General features: G+C 38.3%; 1 protein-coding gene across 1 annotated transcript in view; it reads left to right on the top strand.

The window, feature by feature from the left end:
- LOC140235227 (uncharacterized) overlaps positions 1-4,624 on the top strand; it is a 29,700-nt gene extending 25,076 nt beyond the window's left edge. Inside the window, exon 2 of the mRNA XM_072315261.1 lies at positions 4,074-4,624. Within this exon, the coding sequence (XP_072171362.1) occupies positions 4,074-4,624 (551 nt within the window). The remainder of the gene's footprint in view (positions 1-4,073) is intronic.
- The last annotated feature ends 17,898 nt before the right edge of the window (positions 4,625-22,522 follow it).

The following is a 22,522-nucleotide window of genomic DNA, read 5'->3' as shown; positions in this document are numbered from 1 at the left end:
GGAATAACGTATCGTGGCGAAAATGGTAGAATTACCACAAGGGAAAAAAAAGTAAAGATAGAGACGATCTTGAGAGGTTTTGGAGCTCGTCAATATGTTTGAACCTTGACTATACACAACATTCAGTAGTCAGGATTTATCCATGTATCAAACACACAATTGATCCGCCGATCTCAAAGGACTATTAACATATCTATTATCGTTTTCTCTCTAATGTGTCGGGTAATCATGTCGTCGATGATAATAATCGTCCCCCTTTATCGCATTGAGCGCAGAGATATGTTCACGCAAGACCGAGTCTTGAAGCCCGACATGGTTACGGCAAACTATGTTGTGCGTCGCCCAACCTTGGTCCGCCTTGGTCCTAAAAAAAGGGGGATATTATACATCAAAGCGAGACCGACAAAGGATTAAGACATCCCGTAATGCTATAATCAAACAGAAACTGTGTATTCAACCGTTGTATTCGCTGACTTCGGCAGGGTTTCCCTGACTCCAGCCTGGCGTTTGTTCTCCTTGTCACAGCGAACACAGCCAGAAGCCCCAAAATACTCCTTCGCCTGATGACTCTTTGATCGGTTTTGCAATCCCATATTCTATTCCACTCATCGCTAGATTTAGTCGGATGGAAGCACAAAATTGGGAAACGAGTTACACTGTATGCTGTACTTTCTAACTAATCATTTCTTTCTAACTCTTACCATGTCAGGACTGCTACATCACGATACCACATACCATGCAGTTACTTAGATAGTCGCCAGTAATGACTTGAATTCAGCAGCCAGAATTCGCTTAGGCCCACACGTGTTGCGTGAAATGAGTCGAGGGACAGCCTACTTGGTGTAGTCGCTTTTACATTAGGCCAACATAACGTCTTGAAATTAGGCGTATGCCTTTTTAGCCAATTTCTTTTGGACTATACCGCTCTTGTAATGGTTGATTATCAGGTAGACCTGGGCCCTGATGTGATGATAATATTGGCTCGACAAGCTGGCTATTAAGCTGGCTATTACTTTTGTAAAGCTAACGAATATGGTCAGACACGGCCAATCATTTGTAGATAATTACAACATGAGGGGTTTTTAACGGTCACTCGAGAAACGGTTATCACTTCGGTAGCAACCCGTTAAGGCCTCCGCTCCGTTTTCGGGCAGACACTATTCAAGTTGTATTGACATAGGAGCGTAATCCCTCGCTATCCGTATCATTACTAGCCACAACCGTTATGATACCCAAATCTCGGGGGCAGATCCTTTGTGCAGAGCTTAGTTTGATACACACAGATCACACAACGTGCGACAAAGGAACTGCGGCTTTCTTTGTGATCATCTCCTGACCACTCATCTATCTTCGGTTCTCCCTTTTCCCATCCTCTATCAATTTGGTTGCTCGGGATAAATCCCTCTTCTGCCCATCTACGGCGGGGGTGAAAGGACTAACTGACCGTTAAATACATTATTGTTAATTCTAACATAAATACTGTTACATTTCGACCGTCTTTTAAGAAAGAAGGCGGCTCTTCAGACTAAAAAGACTGAGTTTATTGATAGGATTTCTTACCAGTTGAATGGATTCTTCGCCAGTTCAATGACCCGCACTATAGCCATGGAGGCAAATTATATGCCTTGTCAGTCCCTCGCGTGAAGAGTTTGTGATACATGTACAACAGATATCCTTTTGAACACGTCTTTACTACTTCATTCATTCGACACACTCGAAGTCAGTCACAGAACATAAAATGAACACATTACTCATGTATTTGTAAAGTAAAAGGAACACTTTACACTTTCCTGTATCTTATTGGCTTTATGTCGATATTTAAAAGAAAATTTTAAAAGAAATATTTGCAGGCGATAACTGATAAAGGGTCAATTTTCTCTCTCTTTCTAAAAGTTCATAAAGTTCTGCAAAGGGAGTTTAGGGCGGAATTGTTTGTCGAAATGTATCGCCATATACATTCATGTTACATAATTGTAAAATTTAGAGAAGGTTCATGGTATTTGATGCAATGTCTGTAAAAATTCAAAATGCGTTGTCTCCTGTGTATAGACATTACTACGATTCGGAGAGATTTAATGCCTAAACCACTGGGTTCCCGTTCGCAAAAGGTTAAGACATCTCGACCAAGTCGACTAGTTTATACAGTCTATTATATTAGTCACTTTGTAGTATGTTGAGAACCATTTTGTTGGACATAAACTCTGTGAACTTACCTTGGTTTTAGATGCATAGCATGTCATAAAAAGTGTATAAAACTGCTAAACAGTTTCAGAATCAGAACGCTTTGTGAAAGTACAATAGTGTGGACATAGACAGTGCGTGTTTAAATTGCTAAAATAGTTGCAGGCTTTTTGTAATTTCTCATCCAAGATGTGCCGTAATTTTCTCGTTTTCCCCCCTTTCCTAATCTCAGTCGAACTGAAGTAAGTTGAATTTCTGGTAAAATATCCAAAACGTGTTCATATCGTTGTAGAATACACATGCAGTGTGGTACCATGTGGCAATCATTGATACTGAATAACACACTCCAATTAAAAAGAGCACAAAAATCAGAAAGCGGCTCACTTATTAAAAAAAGAAATGAAAAAAAAATCTCAAATAGGACCCTTCTAAAGTGTAATTACGGGTGAAGGAAAGAAAGGTTGTAGAATTAAATGTCATTGATTTATCTTAATCATTTTTTAAAACAAGGATATTTTCCTGTAAAGTGAACAGTAAACTGATTTTTTTTTTTCAAAATCTACAGTAAGTATACATGCTTGATCGCATTTTAGATTAAGCCATAGCAATTGAGTAAAAGTTTTCCAACTAATACAGATTTGGTGGTTTACCTGAAATGCTTTTTTATTTTTTTCATCCTCGATACATTTTGTTTTATGTATCAGATCAAAAATGTATGCCTGAAAATGAAATGGAAAGCATGCATCATAATGTAGGTCAAATATTCTGTTGAATATTGACTTGTACACAGATTATTGCATATTAAGTTGCGTTTATATCTACATTGAATCTATACATAGATATAAAATATTTGTAATATGCATAGACAAATTGATAATTCAGTCAGGTGCCTCTTAATTGTCATTGGTATACGTTTAAAAAAAAAGAAAAAAAGTTTAATCATTAATAATGACTGAATTCAAACAATTTAATAGGAGAGCCCATTTTCTCAACCTTAGGACAGCTATGATAAAATTACTCTATTATCATACAATACATTCTCCTCGCACATATCGTTTTATACATTCACCAAGTTAATGTATGAAATCATTTGTACGCCGTTCTCATGAAATTTTATCAATTAGTTCCCCATTACTTCACATAACATGAAGTGTAGGGTGCTTCAACACTCATATGCGTGTATATTGACTTTATTGCAAACAAAATCAGCTTACATGAATGGGGGAGAGAGGAATCTAAATTGATTTGAATTTACAGTGGAGGTTTGTATGGAATGTTCATAATTTTGCTTCCTTCGAATTAACATTGAAACAAACATGAACAGCACAAATAAAATCAATTTGAAATTGTCATTGTACGTTTCGTAATGACACATGATATTGCCTTAATCTAATTCTGGCTCGTCATTTTGTTTTATTTTGTTTTATTTTATTTGACCTGATTTTAGTGTATCTGATTTCGAGGAAACTTTCACAATTTGTTAACATAAAGTCCAGCACATAGTCCATAAATTATACGCGACTTTGAATATTGATTACTATTTTTGATTCAACTTCTCTTTATACACTTTTGCGAGCAAAGATTAATTTCCCGCATATTTATCTCTTTTTTGACATTCGTTATGTGGGTCCTTTTTAAATATATTCCATCACATTGAACCGTTAGTGACTAGGCCTATTAATCAAATTACAATGTCATGTCACTACGAGCAGAAAAACAAAATGTTCTCAATTAATCCAGTGGAGTACTCATTTAAGAAAAGGGATTCCACAAGAATTGGTAATTGTTCATTTCCATCAAAATCATGCTTGCACATGAGTCAAAACTAATGATAGCATCACGCTGTTTATCAATAGCATTTATGTTTTCTAATTTTTCTTTCGTTTGTTCAGGGGCATCGTTTGCAGATTTCGACGAAAACAAACGAACAAGGACAGCTTACACGCGGGGCCAACTTCTCGAGCTTGAGAAAGAATTTCATTTCAACAAGTACATTTCTCGACCAAGACGAATCGAACTTGCCGCCATGCTCAACCTGACAGAGCGTCACATTAAGATCTGGTTTCAAAATCGGCGGATGAAGTGGAAGAAGGAGGAAGCGAAGCGCAAACCGCGAAAACAGGATGCAGAAGGTAGCGACAGCGGCGGTCATCAGGGTGATAGCGTCGTCGATGACCACGACGAGAAGAGCTTTCAAGATTCGCGGACCAACCACGAGAACGAGGACTCGGTGGTGGAGAGCGGACCGGAGCGCAATGCGCACGCGCCGGCCCGCCACGTGAACTCGCACAATACCTCATGCGGTCTGGAGAGTCAAAATGCATCTCCCCCGCAGCTTCCCTGCGCATCGCCGGGTAGCGAAAGCAACTTAGAACTGACAAAACATATGTCAGCAGTGACTTCAGTGATGAAGCCCCAAATGATTGACGCACACTCGTTTTAACGTAATTCGACGTTGAGAGCTTATATTGATATCAATTAGAGTCTTATGATATAAGGTTGCATTGTATGTCGATGATAGCGGAAGCATTTAGACAGATACTTTGGTGTAGGACTTTCTCCTTTCGTCTGTTTTCTCGATTTCCCCCTCTGTCACTAATTCTATGTCCCTGTCTGTGTTGTTACAAGACATTTCTGTTCTTCTTTATTTTGTTCGAGGCAAACGTGAAATGATTTACATATTAATAAATTTCACCAAAAAATGAAACACACAAAAATTAAGTATAGCGCCATCCAATTGCCAAACATGTCATTTCTTTAAGTACGTTTGAAACGTAGCACACGAAGCCAAGTCATCACCATGACAGCATTCAAACATCCTGTTTAGAGAAAGTTAAAATATGAGCCGTGATGTACATCGTGTATCGAAATGGGATTGACAGATATCGAAATCAGTGTTATCGGACATGGTGTGAAAAAGAGACAATTAATTCAACTTAAGTTCATCCGTGCACAGGTGCTGCTTCAGAATATCTTACGTTACTCATTTATTAATAAGTTAAACTTGAGTGTTAGCTTTATTCAAAGGTCAAATATAACCTTCGAAGGAATGACCCGCCAAGACCCAGTTCAGATACGAAAAAAAAAAGAACGTTGCAATTTTGCCACCTTGACCATTTCGCCTTTGAGCCATCTCCGTAACATCGTACCATGGTTTAGTATGAACTCATATTTATATTGAGAGATCTCAGATGACTGCAGGTTGAGATCTTTTTTTTGTTAAGGTATACTTCTTGTCCTGATTAAGAAGGAAATGAGGTATTCGGATTACCAACATACGAAATTTGTACAAGTTTGACCTTTCGAAAAAAAAAAAATCCATGAAATTTCCACTTTAGGTTGAAAATTGTCCCAAAGTCAGGTTGCAGGCGTCTTTAAGGCCTCAAATTTGAACGAAATGAACGCACTAAGGAGTTTGGGGTTTTGTAATCATATTCCCCCGTTCTGAACGGGGACCGCATGACCTGTCATCACGAAATATGTCATTTATCGAGAGATAAAAGCCGAGGTGTTAAGTAGCTGACAAAAGAGATAAGGTCTCTTTGTTTTAGAGTTAGCTGCTTTTAAAGACAACAAACGCTCGGAAAAAGACAGAAACCATGATTGGAATTTCACTCCCATGAACTTCACGGAGATGCCAAAATACCCATTTGAGAATTATGAGGTACAAAAAAAAGAAGAAGATTCTTAGTAGATTCTCTGTTATTAACATTGCCTTAAATAATGTCGTCGAAAGCGGTGGCTGATTTTAGAACAAAATGAGGATATCCCATGATGACGGATACATGTGAGTTCGACATTTTTAAACCAAGGGAAATACAGAAGGATCATGAAGATGTTAGAAAGCCAACTGGTCATATCTTCTGATGCAGACGAGAGGCAGCGATATAAAAGAAGAGATTAGCATGTTACCTGTCTACAGATGCTACTGAGAACCAGTGATATCATTATGGGCAACGTTTCACGAAAGTTGTCAGTCCTGACAAGTCTTCAGTCTCTGACAATTATTACCATAGTAACAGTCATTGACCAGAGCTTTCCAGCCAATCAAAACCAAGGATTTTACTGAAATTGTCAGAGAATGACAACTTGTCAGAGAATGACAACTTGTCAGGGCTGACAACTTTCATGAACGATGCCTAGACCCAAGATGAATGTCTTTTGTTAGTTTGTGTGTTTACTTGCTTGCTTGTTTGATGTGAGTATTATCATTATTTTTTTTTTCTGCAGAATGCCTTATCGTAAAGACATACGCTTCCTTTAAGAGGCTGGAGATGGGGCCGTTGGTGAAGGACCTTTCATAGTGTCAAGTTTGCAATCCGTACAAGAGTAAATATTTAGTTTTTATTGTCAAAATAAGAAACCGTTCGTTCCCGCCGCCTCTCCATCTGAAGTCAACACGTCACTGCTAGCTACATTACGGTCATATCAATCAATGAATTGGGTCATCCTAATTCCCATAGTTTTTATTCATATATATATATATACGCCATGTCCGTATGGCGACTATAACATTTTGGATGGGCAATTAATACGAAGTAACCCCTCTTCTGTTCGAAGGTGATCCTCATGGTACTGTTCCATGATCTTTGAGCATGTCCTGTCTCTCCCCCTCCATCTCTCCCTCACTCTCTCTCTCTCTCCTCCCCTTTCTCTCCGTCGTTCTCTCTTTCTTGGATCCCCAAATTGGCAATGACTTTGAGACGATCCTATCTGTACAATTTTGGTTTGGTTTGGTTCGGTTTTGCTTATTTCTGCATTTTCTTTCTCCAAATACAATAACGAATGAAAACAAGAGTTTAACATACAAATCAATCAGACTGTAAAACAACATATCAAGGCATACTGTATTTATGAACAAAGGAGAAATCAATACAGGGGACCGTCATCATAAGCAGAGATTGACGTGGATGAGGCCCTATCTATATATGTAATACGGATATGATATAACACCAATTATAAATGTACTCATAAAAATCTTAATCTTAATACCCGAAACACATTTTGCTAAAGAAAGAAAAAACAACAACGGAAAAGAAACACGGTGACTTGGCGCTTTAAAGAAAAAAGCACGCAGCACTGATATAATAAACAATAGATTTTAGTTGGATGTACTTTAACAATGCTACCTCATACGTTGGTGGATGTGCCATTTACGACTATGTATACATATGGTAATTCATGTATCTATCGAAATGTCGTTCCACGACTTGAAACTGTATGATCTTTTTTTTTCATTTGTGATCAAATAACACACACACACACACACACACACACACACACACACACACACATAAGTCCTCTCTTTTACTATTCATACACAGTGTACAAATTCAGCTATTCTAAAATCAGACACACAAGACTAGTCGTGGTTTGTATTGTAATTAGTCTGAGAAATTCTTATATCTTTATTGTGATTGATTCAGTAACACTAGTGAAAATAATATCAGTATTTTGATTCTTTCTTGTCGGAAGGGATAGAAAGTCAAGAAGTCCCTCTTCAGCACCTCTACATGCAAACCTGTGGATATTCTAGACAACAATGGCTGGGACAATTGTGTGTTTGTTTTTTCCGTGTCCCTCATCAAAATGTCACTGATTATGTTAAAACACATTTGTTCATGACCCCCCCCCCCCTTTTTTTTTTTTTTTTTTTACAAACTGTGCAAGTCATATAATGTTGACACATGACATCATGATAATTAGAGAATATTCTTTTGTGCAAAGCTTGTTCCAAAAGGGATATGAAACTTGTATGTCGATCTCTCGTCCAGTGCTGTGTCTGGCACTGAACTGTTGTTTCAGATGCAGAAACTCTTTCAACATTTTCGTAATTTCAAAATCAAAGAAAATTTCACTTTGACATATGATACCACTGTGCATGCTAATCTAATATACAGACATGCCCGTAATGTAGATTCCTCATAATTCACATGTCCAAATTTTCTTATTTGTTGTTTTCGACAATTCACTCATTCAATTTCTTGTTATGTTTATGGTTTATTTTTGTTAAAACATGGAATATGGAATAATAAACAAACATTGTGTCTGAAGGAAACCAACAAAGCACGACAACGATTTCAATTCCATTTCAATTTATTCCTGCAACTTTTTTTTTAAAGAGTACAACGTACAAACGAAAATACAATGATTATTCAAAGACTTAGGCAAAATAAGATTTAAAAATCTGAAATTTAAAAATCTTCCGTGACATGTTCCGCGTTGCAGGGAAAGTCCCAATAAACATACGCAATGATGTTTGAGATGAGAGCCCTTTGGTCGTGACGAAACGACTGAAAAAACAACGACCTGTTTTCAAGGATTTACTTACAAGAAATGACAAAATAACAATATTACCAAAGTGCAAACGTACCAAAACTTTCCGTTTAGTTATTTTTGTTTTCTAATTCGTGCGGCATTAACAGTCGTGTTGAGAAAACAGTGCTTATACATGACTTAAACAGTGCCTTTTCTTTCAACCTATTTTGACTTCTATGCTTAGATACTCACAATAGGCTGGTATCAGAATCATGAGAGGATGAAGTTGTGGGTCTTTCTTATAATATAGTTGATCGTGACTTTTGACTCCTGAAGCACTTTTTGCATGTTCACCCAAAAGTGTAGCGCGAGCGTGTTCTTATTTATTTTCAGCTACTTTCTCGTTATTCGTTCGTTTCAAACCCTTCGAAAGACTTGTGGGAGTGATGTCAAGCTGTTTTCATTAGGCATCATTTGAGGTTCAATTCCTTTTCCCATAGCTCTCCGTAGCAGGTGTAATGATATACAGAGGCTTAATACATTCAGTTTGTTTTCTTTTCGTTCTGTGAAATACAGCGCATGTATCTGCGTGAACCGTTTGTCAATCATAATGCCATATCGACTTTGATTTTTATAGATGTTTGTTTCCCAAAGCAAGTCACTCTAATAATGATCATTGTTTATGAGTTTCTACGGGAGCTCCTTTACATAATCATTTTTTTATTACATTGTAATGCGTCTTTATCTTTTGCGCACCTGATTTTCTCGTGCCACCGTTCCTGTTTTGGTGGACCATGCACTGCTCCATATGTACATTTTACTTTCTTCGGAAAATGTTCTTGGAACGTGTTGAAAGAAGAGGGTGTAGGGCTACATTAGAAAGCGGGTATGTCTCTACGTAATTCAGATTTGGTACACTTGTCACGTTTTCTGATGACGTTGCAATGTTCTTTGGATTTTAACTGCGTCGTGTACGAGTGTTCTTCTGTTTTGTTTCGTTTTGTTTTGTTAGTTGGTTGCTTGTCTTCTACACTCATAGTTCTCAATTCCTCTTCTCCTTTCAGTGACTTTTGATTCCGCGATCCTGTGTAAATGTTTCTTATAACATCAATGTAGGATGCATCTGTACATATTTGCAATTAAAATGTTATGATATCAAGATGTATCTCGATGTTCAGTGATGTATTGTGACTGATGATCTCATGAGAGCACAATTTTATTGATTCCTTTTGTAACAACTCAGCGAAACTGGTGAAAAGGCGACTGCTTTAATTGTCATAACTGATATTGTTGAAAAACATACCAGAGACAATGTAACACTTTCCGCTTAAATCGAAGCAAATGTGAAATTCTAGAGCTTGATGCTTTAAAACTACACTTCCCAATGAAACAACAGAATGAATACAGTTAAGCCATCCATTGCTTTGGATGAGAGGATCGTGTTCCATTGTAATGTCTTATCTCATACGCTCATACACTCTAGTAACAATTCAAAAAGATCCCATTGGAGTTTATGTGAACCATCAATTAACATAAAAAATTCCGAAAGTTTGAAATACATAATGACACGTTCGTCAATTTAAAAAAAAAAATCATTTCATCTTCGTTAGATTTTATTTGTTGATTAACGATGAAGTCCATAAAAAAAACACCCAATGTCAATATGATAGAATTTTGCAGACTATAAAGACCACTGTACAACAACAAAGAATATTATGGATAACTACACGGGGAGTGAGATATCCATTCATTCATGCGTGGTTTATCAATCATGCTTAGCGGATGAAAATCACGAGTTACCAAACAAAGACACTTATAAAGACATCACCTTTGACATGTTACTCAACTTTGTTGGGTAACGACAATTGTGTTTAAAGGCGGAGTACAGAATATTCTGAATCGTCATAAAACTTCTCAGATTTACCTATTGATATTGTACTAGCAATTCAATCAAAGTCTAACATGCAATACAATCCTTTACCAATCATGTTCAGTTATCTTGATAAAAAAACAACAACAAAGGACTTTTAAAATGTGATAACAAAATGTGCAATTTAATTCGTCTTGGTCTCTAAATCACTCAAAACAGAAGATGAAATTTCTGCTGCTTCATATAGGAACAACGGTATTTATTAATTTGTTAAAAACAGAAAGGAGTTGAGTGTTTCATTTTGACACCACCTACTTCATTAGCACAGTTATCATATCAACAAATTCCTGCAATATCAGAGGAGCAGTATGTATAGCTCTAATCTTAATCCCTTCAGTACGGGAAAAGACTATGTCATATGTTAACTCCAATACTTGACTGCCATATTTGGACTGCAACGGGTAGAGAGAAATTTGTTTGTGGGGATAGATACTTTCAAACCCTGGAGCACTCAGTCTTTCATTAATGTCTTTTCACAGATATTGTTTCTAATGTGTCATAGAGGCATAATGTATATCTGATTCAATGTAGACACGAATGAGCTTTGAAATCTTGCCGGCTCGACATGACCGTGTGAAATAGCACCTGGCAGTTTGGAGGCGTTCGTCAGCATCACACCACCGGCGTCAAAACGAGCTGAGTTAAGATAGGTGGTTTCTTCCTGACACGTTAAACAGTGATGTAGTATTAAGTTCGGTTCCTCCAATTTTCTTATCAGAAGCACTCACGATAGCTACGTGTAAACTACCTGTCCCACAGGTGAGCCATCCGTGCAGCATGTGATCGTGATCAAGATAGGAGGGCAGACACTCGTTTAATACTATAGATGCAGATTTCTCTCAATTTCAAACAAACTTGAGCACGTAACAATATTAAATTTGCAGACGCGAATGGATTTTAATCACTTGGTTTTTGTTTTTGTTTTTTCGCAAACAGGACATTCCAGCAAATATCACTGAATTAATGGATACGTCCCTTTTAATCCTGTGTGTTGTTATTATAGTGCTCTTAGAAGAATAAAGAAGATTAAGAACGATACAAAATGCAGCGACAAAAGGATATATGTTTTGTCGTAATTATTCATTTTGATGATTGTTCATAAAGATAGAAATAAATGAATGATTATTTTCAAACGCGAGAGATGCAATCACCACGAATGGTTATTATCTCTCTATCTCTCCAACTCTCCCCTCCTTCTCTTCTCTTTTTCTTCTGTCTGTCTGTCTGTCTGACTGTCTTTCTGTCTCTCCATCCTATCATATGCATTCTCTGTTTATCTCTTATCTCATTGCGTGTCATGTACTCGCAGCTCGGTAACATGAAATGATTTCGTTCAAGAACAAGAATATGACGCAGCGGGGGAAAATCCCAAAGTTGATTATCACATCAAATAACCATTACACATACACATTCGACTGCCAATTCCATGCGGTAGATCATGAATTTACGACCGACACTTACTACGCGTTGTTGGGGAAGGGGAAGGAAAGCGCGATTGGTGAACGATTATTCCGCTCCCAAAAGCGTCTTGATTTGGAGAACTCTTTTTCGGTTCGTTTTCGGGTTACTGAAGTACGTTAAATGTGATTTGTCCAAACTCCTAGCGAAGATACGCACAAACACACACGCACACATACACGCACACAAACAACACACACACATATATATATATATATGTATATATATATATATATATATATATATATATATATATCATGTATATGTTTATTTATTCATTTATTTTTTTATTTATAAGATTGCGAATGTAGATTGCTGTCTCAAAGTTCTTCCTAATTACTGAAGTAATAAAAATTACATGAGGAAGGCGAGAACATTTACAAAATGGATTCTGTCATTCAAAAAAAAAAAAATACATATATATATATATATATATATATATACCACCGTTGGCTGGTCATGGTCTTCCTACCACCTTATGTCTGTATGCCGGACTTGTCTACAAGCATCATCAACGGACAATTTCTGCAGCTGTCTACCTGTAGATCCCTACAGCAGTACTGCCCGACAGTAGAGCGTATATGGCGCCTCCCGTCGGGACGTGTTTCTTCTCTCGGTGGACTTGATCTGGCCCGTCATCATAGAGAGTGCTCCTCTGCTATAGAAAGTTTCCTGGAGGGAGAGCGAAATTCTGGAATTGATGACAATGAATTGAATTGAATTAATTGAATTGAATTGAGTAGAATTGAATTGAATTGAATTGAATTAAATTGAATTACTGACACTTATTTATATATTTCCATTCATCCATCCATCCATAATTGTAATTTATATTGCTGCCGTGAGAGCTAAAAGGACCACTAGTTGAGGATGTTAGCCCGTCAAAAAAAAATTAATTGTCTTTCGATAAGAAGAATTTCTCGTAATCTTTACATCACCGATATGCTGTAATTCTGGAATAGAATAGAACATGATATATATGACAGATGCAATTAACATTTCTACTTTTTCTAGTAAAGGTCTTTCACGAAAAAGCGATTCGTCTTCGACAGAATAGTTTGCTCACACCAAATTCCGCTTCAACTCTTATGTACATTTTTTCTCAATGTGTGAAAAGTTTGATCGCAACAGATTAAGTGCAATTTTAAAAACATTTTTTAAAAAGCCCATCATCAGATAGTGCAAAATAAAACCGTTCAAATTATACCTCCCTTGTTGCATAACCAACAAGAAATATTTTAGAAATATTATTGGAGTAATGATTAAAAAAATCCCGTATTGTCTTCTTTTTCTAGCAAGTTTAATATCAAATATCTTGAGTTGACAATAATGGAATTAACTTGCTTTGCGATCAAGCTCTTCATGTATAGATACCAATCTCTCTCTCTCTCTCTCTCTCTCTCTCTCTCTCTCTCTCTCTATATATATATATATATATATATATATATATATATATATATATTGGCAACAAATCTTGTAGCTGCGATATACGAGTTGCAACTCCCTTATTAAGCTTTCGGGCTGATCGCCCTTCGTCAGGGTAAGTTCCGCTCTTAATTCTTTTCGGTAATATTACATTCGTTGGTTCTTAGTTATTTGTTCAAGATATTTTGTATCACATCATTGTATATAGACAGATTTCTGAAGGTATCGTTATGTTTAAGTATATTTTTGAATTTATAGAATTAATATGATTAAGTTTAGTTGAGAAAATTTGATTTTACACTTTGTTTGATTCTGTCTGGCTATTGTTCTTGCATAATATGATCGCCCTTCGTCAGAAATCTACAATGACAATATTATTGTCATTGTAGATTTCTGACGAAGGGCGATCAGCCCGAAAGATTAATATATAGGAATTGCAACTCGTACATCGCAGCTACGTCTTCGGTGCAAGATTTGTTGCCAATATTATGAGTCTCCTTGCACCACCCCGCCATTTGTTGCCACTACATATGTGTGTGTGTGTGTATGTGTATATATATATATATATATATATATATATATATATGTGTGTGTGTGTGTGTGTGTGTGTGTGTGTATACATAAATGATTTTTGTTGTGTTTGTATAATTGGCATGGGCGTAAATCCCGGGGGGGATGGGGGGGATATATCCCCCCCTGAAATGGAGGAGGGGGGGATGGCCTGTACAATCATCCCCCCCTGAATTTTGAAGGAAAAGAATGGAGGAAGCAGAAATGTGATTGTATCAATTTTGGCATATTGCATGACGTTTGTACGCCGGCCTTCAGACAGGTAACAGAGCTAAACAGTATTCTATCTTGTAGGAAATCGAATGCATAATTTTCTCAAGCGCTCGCTCGCTTCGCTCGCTCGCGGACATGGACATACACTGTAAGGTATGGCTCAGACGTTGACAACGTCAATAGTGTAGGCCTACATGTAAACATGCTAAGACGAGAGTAACTTGGGACCATCTGCAAAATATGTACGAAAACAAACAAACAAACAATAACAAAACTATATTGCCATAATTGAACCCCCTCCATTTCCTGAATCATTCATGAGGAACGACAGTGACTGATAATTCAGTCAAGATACATCTATGGGTATACCCAGGGAAGATCAGGGGCGTCGAAAATATCTCGGGGGGGGGGGGGGCAAAGGGCATTTGCCCCGCCCTACGAAAGTGTTTAGGCAGGCAAATCATTTATCCCCCAAGCAATTTCCGAGATGAGGACAAATTTCGAACTTTCTTAATGGAATTATTATCCAAATACCGCCAGAACTATGCACCAAATCGTTGAATTGCAATCATAAACATGCAAAAGCTCCGCTATACTGGATCCCTTTCGATAAGTACACTGTTGAGATTGACGTATATTTCCATAATTTGTCAAAGAGTGTGCAGCATATCTTTCACTTAACAAAAGGTCCCTCATATGCAGAGGTGTCGATGGGGGGGGGGGGGTGGTTCCCCCATAAAAGTGGGACAAACCAAATCGCAAAATATAGCTAAAAACGGCAGTTTTTGGGGTGTAAAATGTCAAAAGCCATTCCCCTGATGTTGCTACCAGTGATTGACAGCAGTTGCACCCGGTGCGCCCCCCCCCCCCCCCAATCTCCAAAGCAAAAAATATAGCTACAAATGGCAGTTTGGGGGACTGTAAGATGTCAAAATTTTTCAAGCTCGCTCGCTTCGCACACTCGCATTTAATCATTATGCCATTCTCATGATGTTGCTGCCATAAATTGCCAGCAGTTTTCGCCCGGTGCTCCCCCTTAATTTCCAAAGCTAAAAATAAAGCTACAAACGGCAGTTTTGGGACTGTAAAATGTCACAATTTTAAGGCTCGCTTGCTCCGCTCGCTCGCATTTAATCGCTATGGCATTCTCCTGATGTTGCTGCCAGTGATTGACAGCAGTTGTGCCCGGTGCGTCCCCTTTAATTTCCAAAGCGAAAAATATAGCTACAAATGGCAGTTTTGGGAACTGTAAGATGTCAAAATTTTCAAGCTCGCTCGCTTCGCACACTCGCATTTAATCATTATGCCATTCTCATGATGTTGCTGCCAGTAATTGCCACCAGTTTTCGCCCGGTGATCCCCCTTAATTTCCAAAGCTAAAAATAAAGCTACAAACGGCAGTTTTGGGACTGTAAGATGTCAAAATTTTGAAGCTCGCTTCACTCACTCGCATTTAATCATTATGCCATTCTCCTGATGTTGCTGCCAGTTATAGCCAGCAGTTTTCGCCCGGTGCTCCCCCCCCCCACCCCTTAATTTCCAAAGCGAAAAATATAGCTACAAACGGCAGTTTTGGGACTGTAATAAGTCAAAATTTTGAAGCTCGCTCGCTTCGCTCGCTCGCGTTTAATCATTATGCCATTCTCCTGATGTTGCTGCCAGTTATTGCCAGCAGTTTTCGCCCGGTGCTCCCCCCTTAATTTCCAAAGCGAAAAATATAGCTACAAACGGCAGTTTTGGGACTGTAATAAGTCAAATTTGGAAGCTCGCTCGCTTCGTTCGCTCGCATTTAATCATTATGCCATTCTCCTGATGTTGCTGCCAGTAATTGCCAGCAGTTTTCGCCCGGTGCTCCCCCTTAATTTCCAAAGCGACAAAATACAGCCACAAACGACAGTTTGGGGGACTGTAAAATGTCAAAACTTTCAAGCTCACTCGCTTCGCTCGCTCGCATTTAATCGTTATGCCATTCTCCTGATGTTGCTGCCAGTACGAACTGCCAGCAGTTGAGCCCTGTGCGCCCCCTTAATTTCCAAAGCGAAAAAATACAGCCCAAAACGGCAGTTTTTTTTTACTGTAAAATGCCAAAATTTTCAAGCTCGCTCGCTTCGCTCGCTCGCATTTTATTGTTATGCCATTCTCTTGATGCTGCTGTCAGTAATTGCCAGCAGTTTCACCCGGTGCCCCCTTAATTTCCAAAGCTAAAAATAAAGCTACAAACGGCAGTTTTGGGACTGTAATAAGTCAAAAATTTTGAAGCTCGCTCGCTCCGCTCACTCGCTCAATCATTATGCCATTCTCCTGATGTTGCTGCCAGTAATTGCCAGCAGTTTTCGCCCGGTGCTCCCCCCTTTATCTCCACAGCGAAAAACATAGCTACAAACGGCAGTTTTGGGACTGTAAGATGTCAAAATTTTGAAGCTCGCTTCACTCACTCGCATTTAATCATTATGCCATTCTCCTGATGTTGCTGCCAGTTATTGCCAGCAGTTTTCGCCCGGTGCTCCCCCCCTTAATTTCCAAAGCGAAAAAAAAAGCTACAAACGGCAGTTTTGGGACTGTAATAAGTCAAAATTTTGAAGCTCGCTCGCTTCGCTCGCTCGCATTTAATCATTATGCCATTCTCCTGATGTTGCTGCCAGTAATTACCAGCAGTTTTCGCCCGGTGCTCCCCCTTAATTTCCAAAGCGACAAAATACAGCCATAAACGACAGTTTGGGGGACTGTAAAATGTCAAAATTTTCAAGCTCACTCGCTTCGCTCGCTCGCATTTAATCGTTATGCCATTCTCCTGATGTTGCTGCCAGTACGAACTGCCAGCAGTTGAGCCCTGTGCGCCCCCTTAATTTCCAAAGCGAAAAAATACAGCCCAAAACGGCAGTTTTTTACTGTAAAATTTTCAAGCTCGCTCGCTTCGCTCGCTCGCATTTTATTGTTATGCCATTCTCTTGATGCTGCTGTCAGTACTTGCCAGCAGTTTCACCCGGTGCCCCCTTAATTTCCAAAGCTAAAAATAAAGCTACAAACGGCAGTTTTGGGACTGTAATAAGTCAAAAATTTTGAAGCTCGCTCGCTCCGCTCACTCGCTCAATCATTATGCCATTCTCCTGATGTTGCTGCCAGTAATTGCCAGCAGTTTTCGCCCGGTGCTCCCCCCTTTATCTCCACAGCGAAAAACATAGCTACAAACGGCAGTTTTGGGACTGTAAGATGTCAAAATTTTGAAGCTCGCTTCACTCACTCGCATTTAATCATTATGCCATTCTCCTGATGTTGCTGCCAGTTATTGCCAGCAGTTTTCGCCCGGTGCTCCCCCCTTAATTTCCAAAGCGAAAAAAAAGCTACAAACGGCAGTTTTGGGACTGTAATAAGTCAAAATTTTGAAGCTCGCTCGCTTCGCTCGCTCGCATTTAATCATTATGCCATTCTCCTGATGTTGCTGCCAGTAATTGCCAGCAGTTTTCGCCCGGTGCTCCCCCTTAATTTCCAAAGCGACAAAATACAGCCATAAACGACAGTTTTGGGACTGTAAAATGTCAAAATTTTCAAGCTCACTCGCTTCGCTCGCTCGCATTTAATCGTTATGCCATTCTCCTGATGTTGCTGCCAGTACGAACTGCCAGCAGTTGCGCCCTGTGCGCCCCCCTTAATTTCCAAAGCGAAAAACATACAGCCCAAAACGGCAGTTTTTTTTTTTTTACTGTAAAATGTCAAAATTTTCAAGCTCGCTCGCTTCGCTCGCTCGCATTTAATTGTTATGCCATTGTCTTGATGTTGCTGTCAGTAGTAATTGCCAGCAGTTTCACCTGGTGCCCCCCCCCCCCTTAATTTCCAAAGCGGACAAAATACAGTCACAAACGACAGTTTTGGGACTGTTAAATGTCACAATTTTCAAGCTCGCTGGTTCATGGTAACAGTTTGTCAGAAATATATCACTCTCCTCCCACTTTATATTTCATGCAAAAGAGTGAGACATCCGATCCCTGTAAAGTGTGTGTGTGTGTGTGTGGGGGGGGGTTACCAAGCTTCTTTCACCCCCCGTCCCCCTCAAGGCTGCGCCGGTTCGGTTATGGGCTTGTAATCGTGGTGATGGTGACTATCGCCGATCATCCCCCCCACTCCTCAGTATGGATTTACGCCGTTGATAATTGGGTATAAGGCTGATAAGGTTAACCGAGGGGCTTTTTTAAAAAGCTGAGTATGGAATGCACCCAGACGTTTGTTAAGCAGGCAATTTAACAGACAGGTGACTTTTTGGCATGAACTCTGTAAATGCGTGCAAAGTTTGTCAATATCTACATAACGCAAGACGATAAAATACAGAAAACTACTTGAAAAACCTTTGAGGATCAATGAAGAGGGAAAAAAAGAATGCTGTACGGTATAGTAAGCATATCTGTGTATGCTGAACTATGAACAACTTGAAGTTAAAATGTAATCTACGCGTATTTGCTCTAGACTGAAACTCGGCAGGCGTCACCACTAAAAACAGAGAAGTCGTGTTGATTTAAGGAATGTCCTCCTACAAGATTCCCCTCTTTGCTGAATTCCATAGATTGGCGGCGTAAAGTAAATACCTCCATTGATAACAAATCCGATTAGCAGCCAGACACGATATGGAAATGAACCGTGGCAACAACAACAATAATAACATAAAACAACATGGAAGGTGACAAATAACACAGAGCATCGTGTTATCAAATACTATATCTGCGATTGGAATTTCATGTTCACAGCTACCCGTTTACATACAAAGCAAGCAGTATTGAAAGAAAACAAAAATCATTTGAATTGTCCGAGTCTAAAGCTCTCTTTTACATATTTTTCTCGAGTTATCAAAACATACGATGTAACGATTATCTCGTCTCTCGCATGACATCTTTATTTAAATACAGGGCATTGACCAAACAAACAATTATCTCCTTTCACTTGTACACTTGTCGAGGTATTTGTGTAGTAAAGTGATTACTAAGTATCAAGACGGGATGAGATGTATGGTAGCAGCAAATCGACAATGATGAAATCGAATCCAGCGTTTGCAATATCTGCTGTGACTGAGATGACGAAGTAGCCTACTGCTAATAATTGCGTAGGTGATTCACCCGCAGGGGCAGTCTCCCATTCATTATTTTGCTTCAGTGAATTACACAGTAATATAGATTGTGATATCCATGAAGATATGGATGCGTGTTCGCCCTGTAAAATGCAGTATACGTGCGAGCATGCATACAAAATAAAATGATTTCAATTGCACAAAGACATATACTTAACACACAGCGACAGACAGACAGACAGACAGACAGACAGACACACACACACACACACACACACACACACACACACACACATATATATATATATATATATATATATATATATACATGTATATACAATTGGGTTCATGTAGGTCCTATACCTTTTTTATATAGTGTATACAAATTATTGTATTTCAGTAGGATGTAATAAAGATGTATGTTCATGCCACTGTTTATTTTGAATGTTATATGCAACTTACAATAAGTACACATGCAAAATTTCTCTCTTCAATATTCGACATTGACGAATCAAATTGAAGTTTAACGATGCATGATATCAACATAGGTCTTTTTTAGACAGCTGGGTACTTTTGGCTGTTGTATGTTAACACAATCCATCCCCGTGATGTGTTTCTGTTAATTACGATTTAACAGCCCTGAGCCCTGTTATCGAGACACTTTTCTCAATATGTAGCGAACATTGTCCGAGACGTCACAAAGAAAAGCTCTTTGCGGGGCCCAATATCAGTCCACATCCTCAATGCCATGATTCAAGTTTAATGTAACGACCGAGTTGAGAAAGAAAGAGCGGGAGAGGGAAAAAAATAATTAAAGCGCGTACATGAAGTGTGCGATTGATGTTTGCTACAACATCGTGAATTCATGCTCTAGCTTGTAACACTTCAGATTCCAGACTGGCACGCGCCAAGTCTTGAAAACATCAAACAGTGCGAACGTACATTAAGACACAACTGTCGTCTGAATGACAACCGCTGTGCAACCTAAAAGTCTTTTGTTCCTAATTCGATACATTCAACCTAAAAGGCACACCAATCAAAGACGAAATGATAACAATAATTTCAAAAAAAAAAGTTAGAATAAGCCTCTGGCTACATCATAAACTGTGACATCTGAAATGCAATTCTGTTGTTTAATGTATGAACATAATTATGTACATGTATAGTATGATATATATATATATATATATATATATATATATATATATATATATGTGTGTGTGTGTGTGTGTGTGTGTGTGTGTGTGTGTGTGTCTGTGTGTGTTGTGTGTGTGTGTGTGTGTGCACCTGTGACTTGTTTGTGTGTAGCTTTGGTTTGTAACCGAACTCCTATTTATAACGTTGGAAAATACACTTTTATCATGCAGTTCAATTCAATTCAATCTAATTCAATTCAATTCAAATTTTATTTCATTTTTCGAAAAGACATTTCACTTTCTTTGGTAACAGAGAATAAGGTTGCATAATCAAAACAAAGTAAATCATATGCGTATAATGTCATTCAGATAATACAGTGTTTGTGTTATTTCTTCCTTTGAAAAAAATCCGTATAAGCACACTCTAACACATAATTATTGTGCATACACGCATATACGCACCGCAAATACGGTACATATATGTAAATGGGTATGTATTTCTGTTTGTTCAAAGGCAGAAATTTGATTTCTTTCATGAGGAAGGAAACGTACTTAATGGTGTTATTATGACGGTGATAAGAAATACAGCATGTTTATTGTAGATAGCAGATGTCATAATCACGTAAAAGTGAATCCGAGAATTGTATTAACATGTCAACCTTCCTTAATTCCTCTCTGACAAATCTGTTTCTCATCTTATTCTAACAGAAGTCGACGCAAGTCATAATGATTTCTATCTTGTCCATGTAAGAATCATTTGAAATTATTTCTATACAGAGTTATTAATTCAGGTAGCGCATTTTATGAAGATTTTGTCAAGCCAACATTCTTCTATTTATACATATATATATATATATATTTTTTTTTTTTTTTTGGGGGGGGGGAGGTTGTCATTTGAAACTATTATGACTTTCCGAAGTGATGATATTACTAGTTGGATAACAGTGAACGGGTTCATGAATGTATTCATTTCAATCTCGTGATTAATGTTTGTGCAAACATGAAAAACTTCACACTAAACTAATCTTTTGCTTTGTCAGATCCAAACGAGTTAATCGACCAACCAGAAGAAAATTCGCTGCATTTTGCGATCCTAATACGACATTATTATATCATTGATGTGCCCATTTTTGTTCATTGTGTGTCCTGATGTTGATTAGTTAAGACTAATTTGGGTGGGTCGAGGGGTCTCAATGCGTCCGATTGCAACCTTCATTAAACGCGTTTATGTTCGACCCGAACCAACGCACAACAATCACAATGGGCTCATTTAGTGTCACGATAAACTATGATGGCTCATTCATAGCCATTACGCTTTTAATTGATTTGGTGTCACAGGTATTAACGGCAATCCAGAATGTTTAGTATGAAGTCACGCAGCACAAAAGGTGTTGCTATTACAATTAAAGCGCGGATTGTGGGGTTCTACATTAAAGGAAGGCGTGTTTGTTTGTTTTTTAGTTTGTCTTTATTGTGGAATATAAACATGAATACAAAAATATTGGCGTGATTCTCATTCTCACACAAAGCTATTTCCATTCTCCCATGACAGCATAGTATTCTCATAGCGTTTCTTTCATCTTTCTCTTGAAAAATCTTAGGGGATTTTTTTTTAAGCACGTCACCAAGGGCACCTGTCTCTAGTGTTTTAAATGAAAATCAGATTTGTGTATTAAACTTCGTGTCCCCACCACTAAGAAGAATTTTCTGTAAAACTATGATACATGCTAAAACGAAACGTAGTTCGAAAATTATGGTAGGATGTTTGACGTAGTTGAAGGCCGGCATAGAGAGTAATTACTTTCCAAGCATCGCATGACAACAAGAATCACTTTTCCCTCACCCAGTATCTAAGAGAAAGAGTTGTTTTATCAATACAGGTAGTACTGGTCAGGAAGAATCTGAAGAGTCCCTGGTATTAACATGCTTCTTAAGAATCATGTTTCTTTTCAGCATTGAATCTTGTGTTAGATACATTACATTTTCGTTAAATTTGCAAATAACTGTCGTAGGAAAATGTTATGTTCGTGATTTGAAGACAGCTTCAGGAAAAGAAGAAGAGAAAAGATAAGCAACTCAAAAAGTTAACCGATTTTCTAACACACAGACCTATATCTATCGTTTAATATTATCAATAGATGACGAGAAAAAAAAAATCAAAGGTTGTAACAGCAAACACGCACGGTGAACTTTTCGTCACCCCATGACATTATTGCGTAACATTATCTTCATAGCAACCCAATCCCCTCTGCATTATATCCCCTGCGAACGAACGAACGAGGAGTCAAATGAAGGTAG

The sequence above is a fragment of the Diadema setosum genome, chromosome 11, assembly GCF_964275005.1.
Source record: "Diadema setosum chromosome 11, eeDiaSeto1, whole genome shotgun sequence".
Lineage (NCBI taxonomy): Eukaryota > Metazoa > Echinodermata > Echinoidea > Diadematoida > Diadematidae > Diadema > Diadema setosum.
This window is presented reverse-complemented; position numbering and strand designations above follow the sequence as displayed.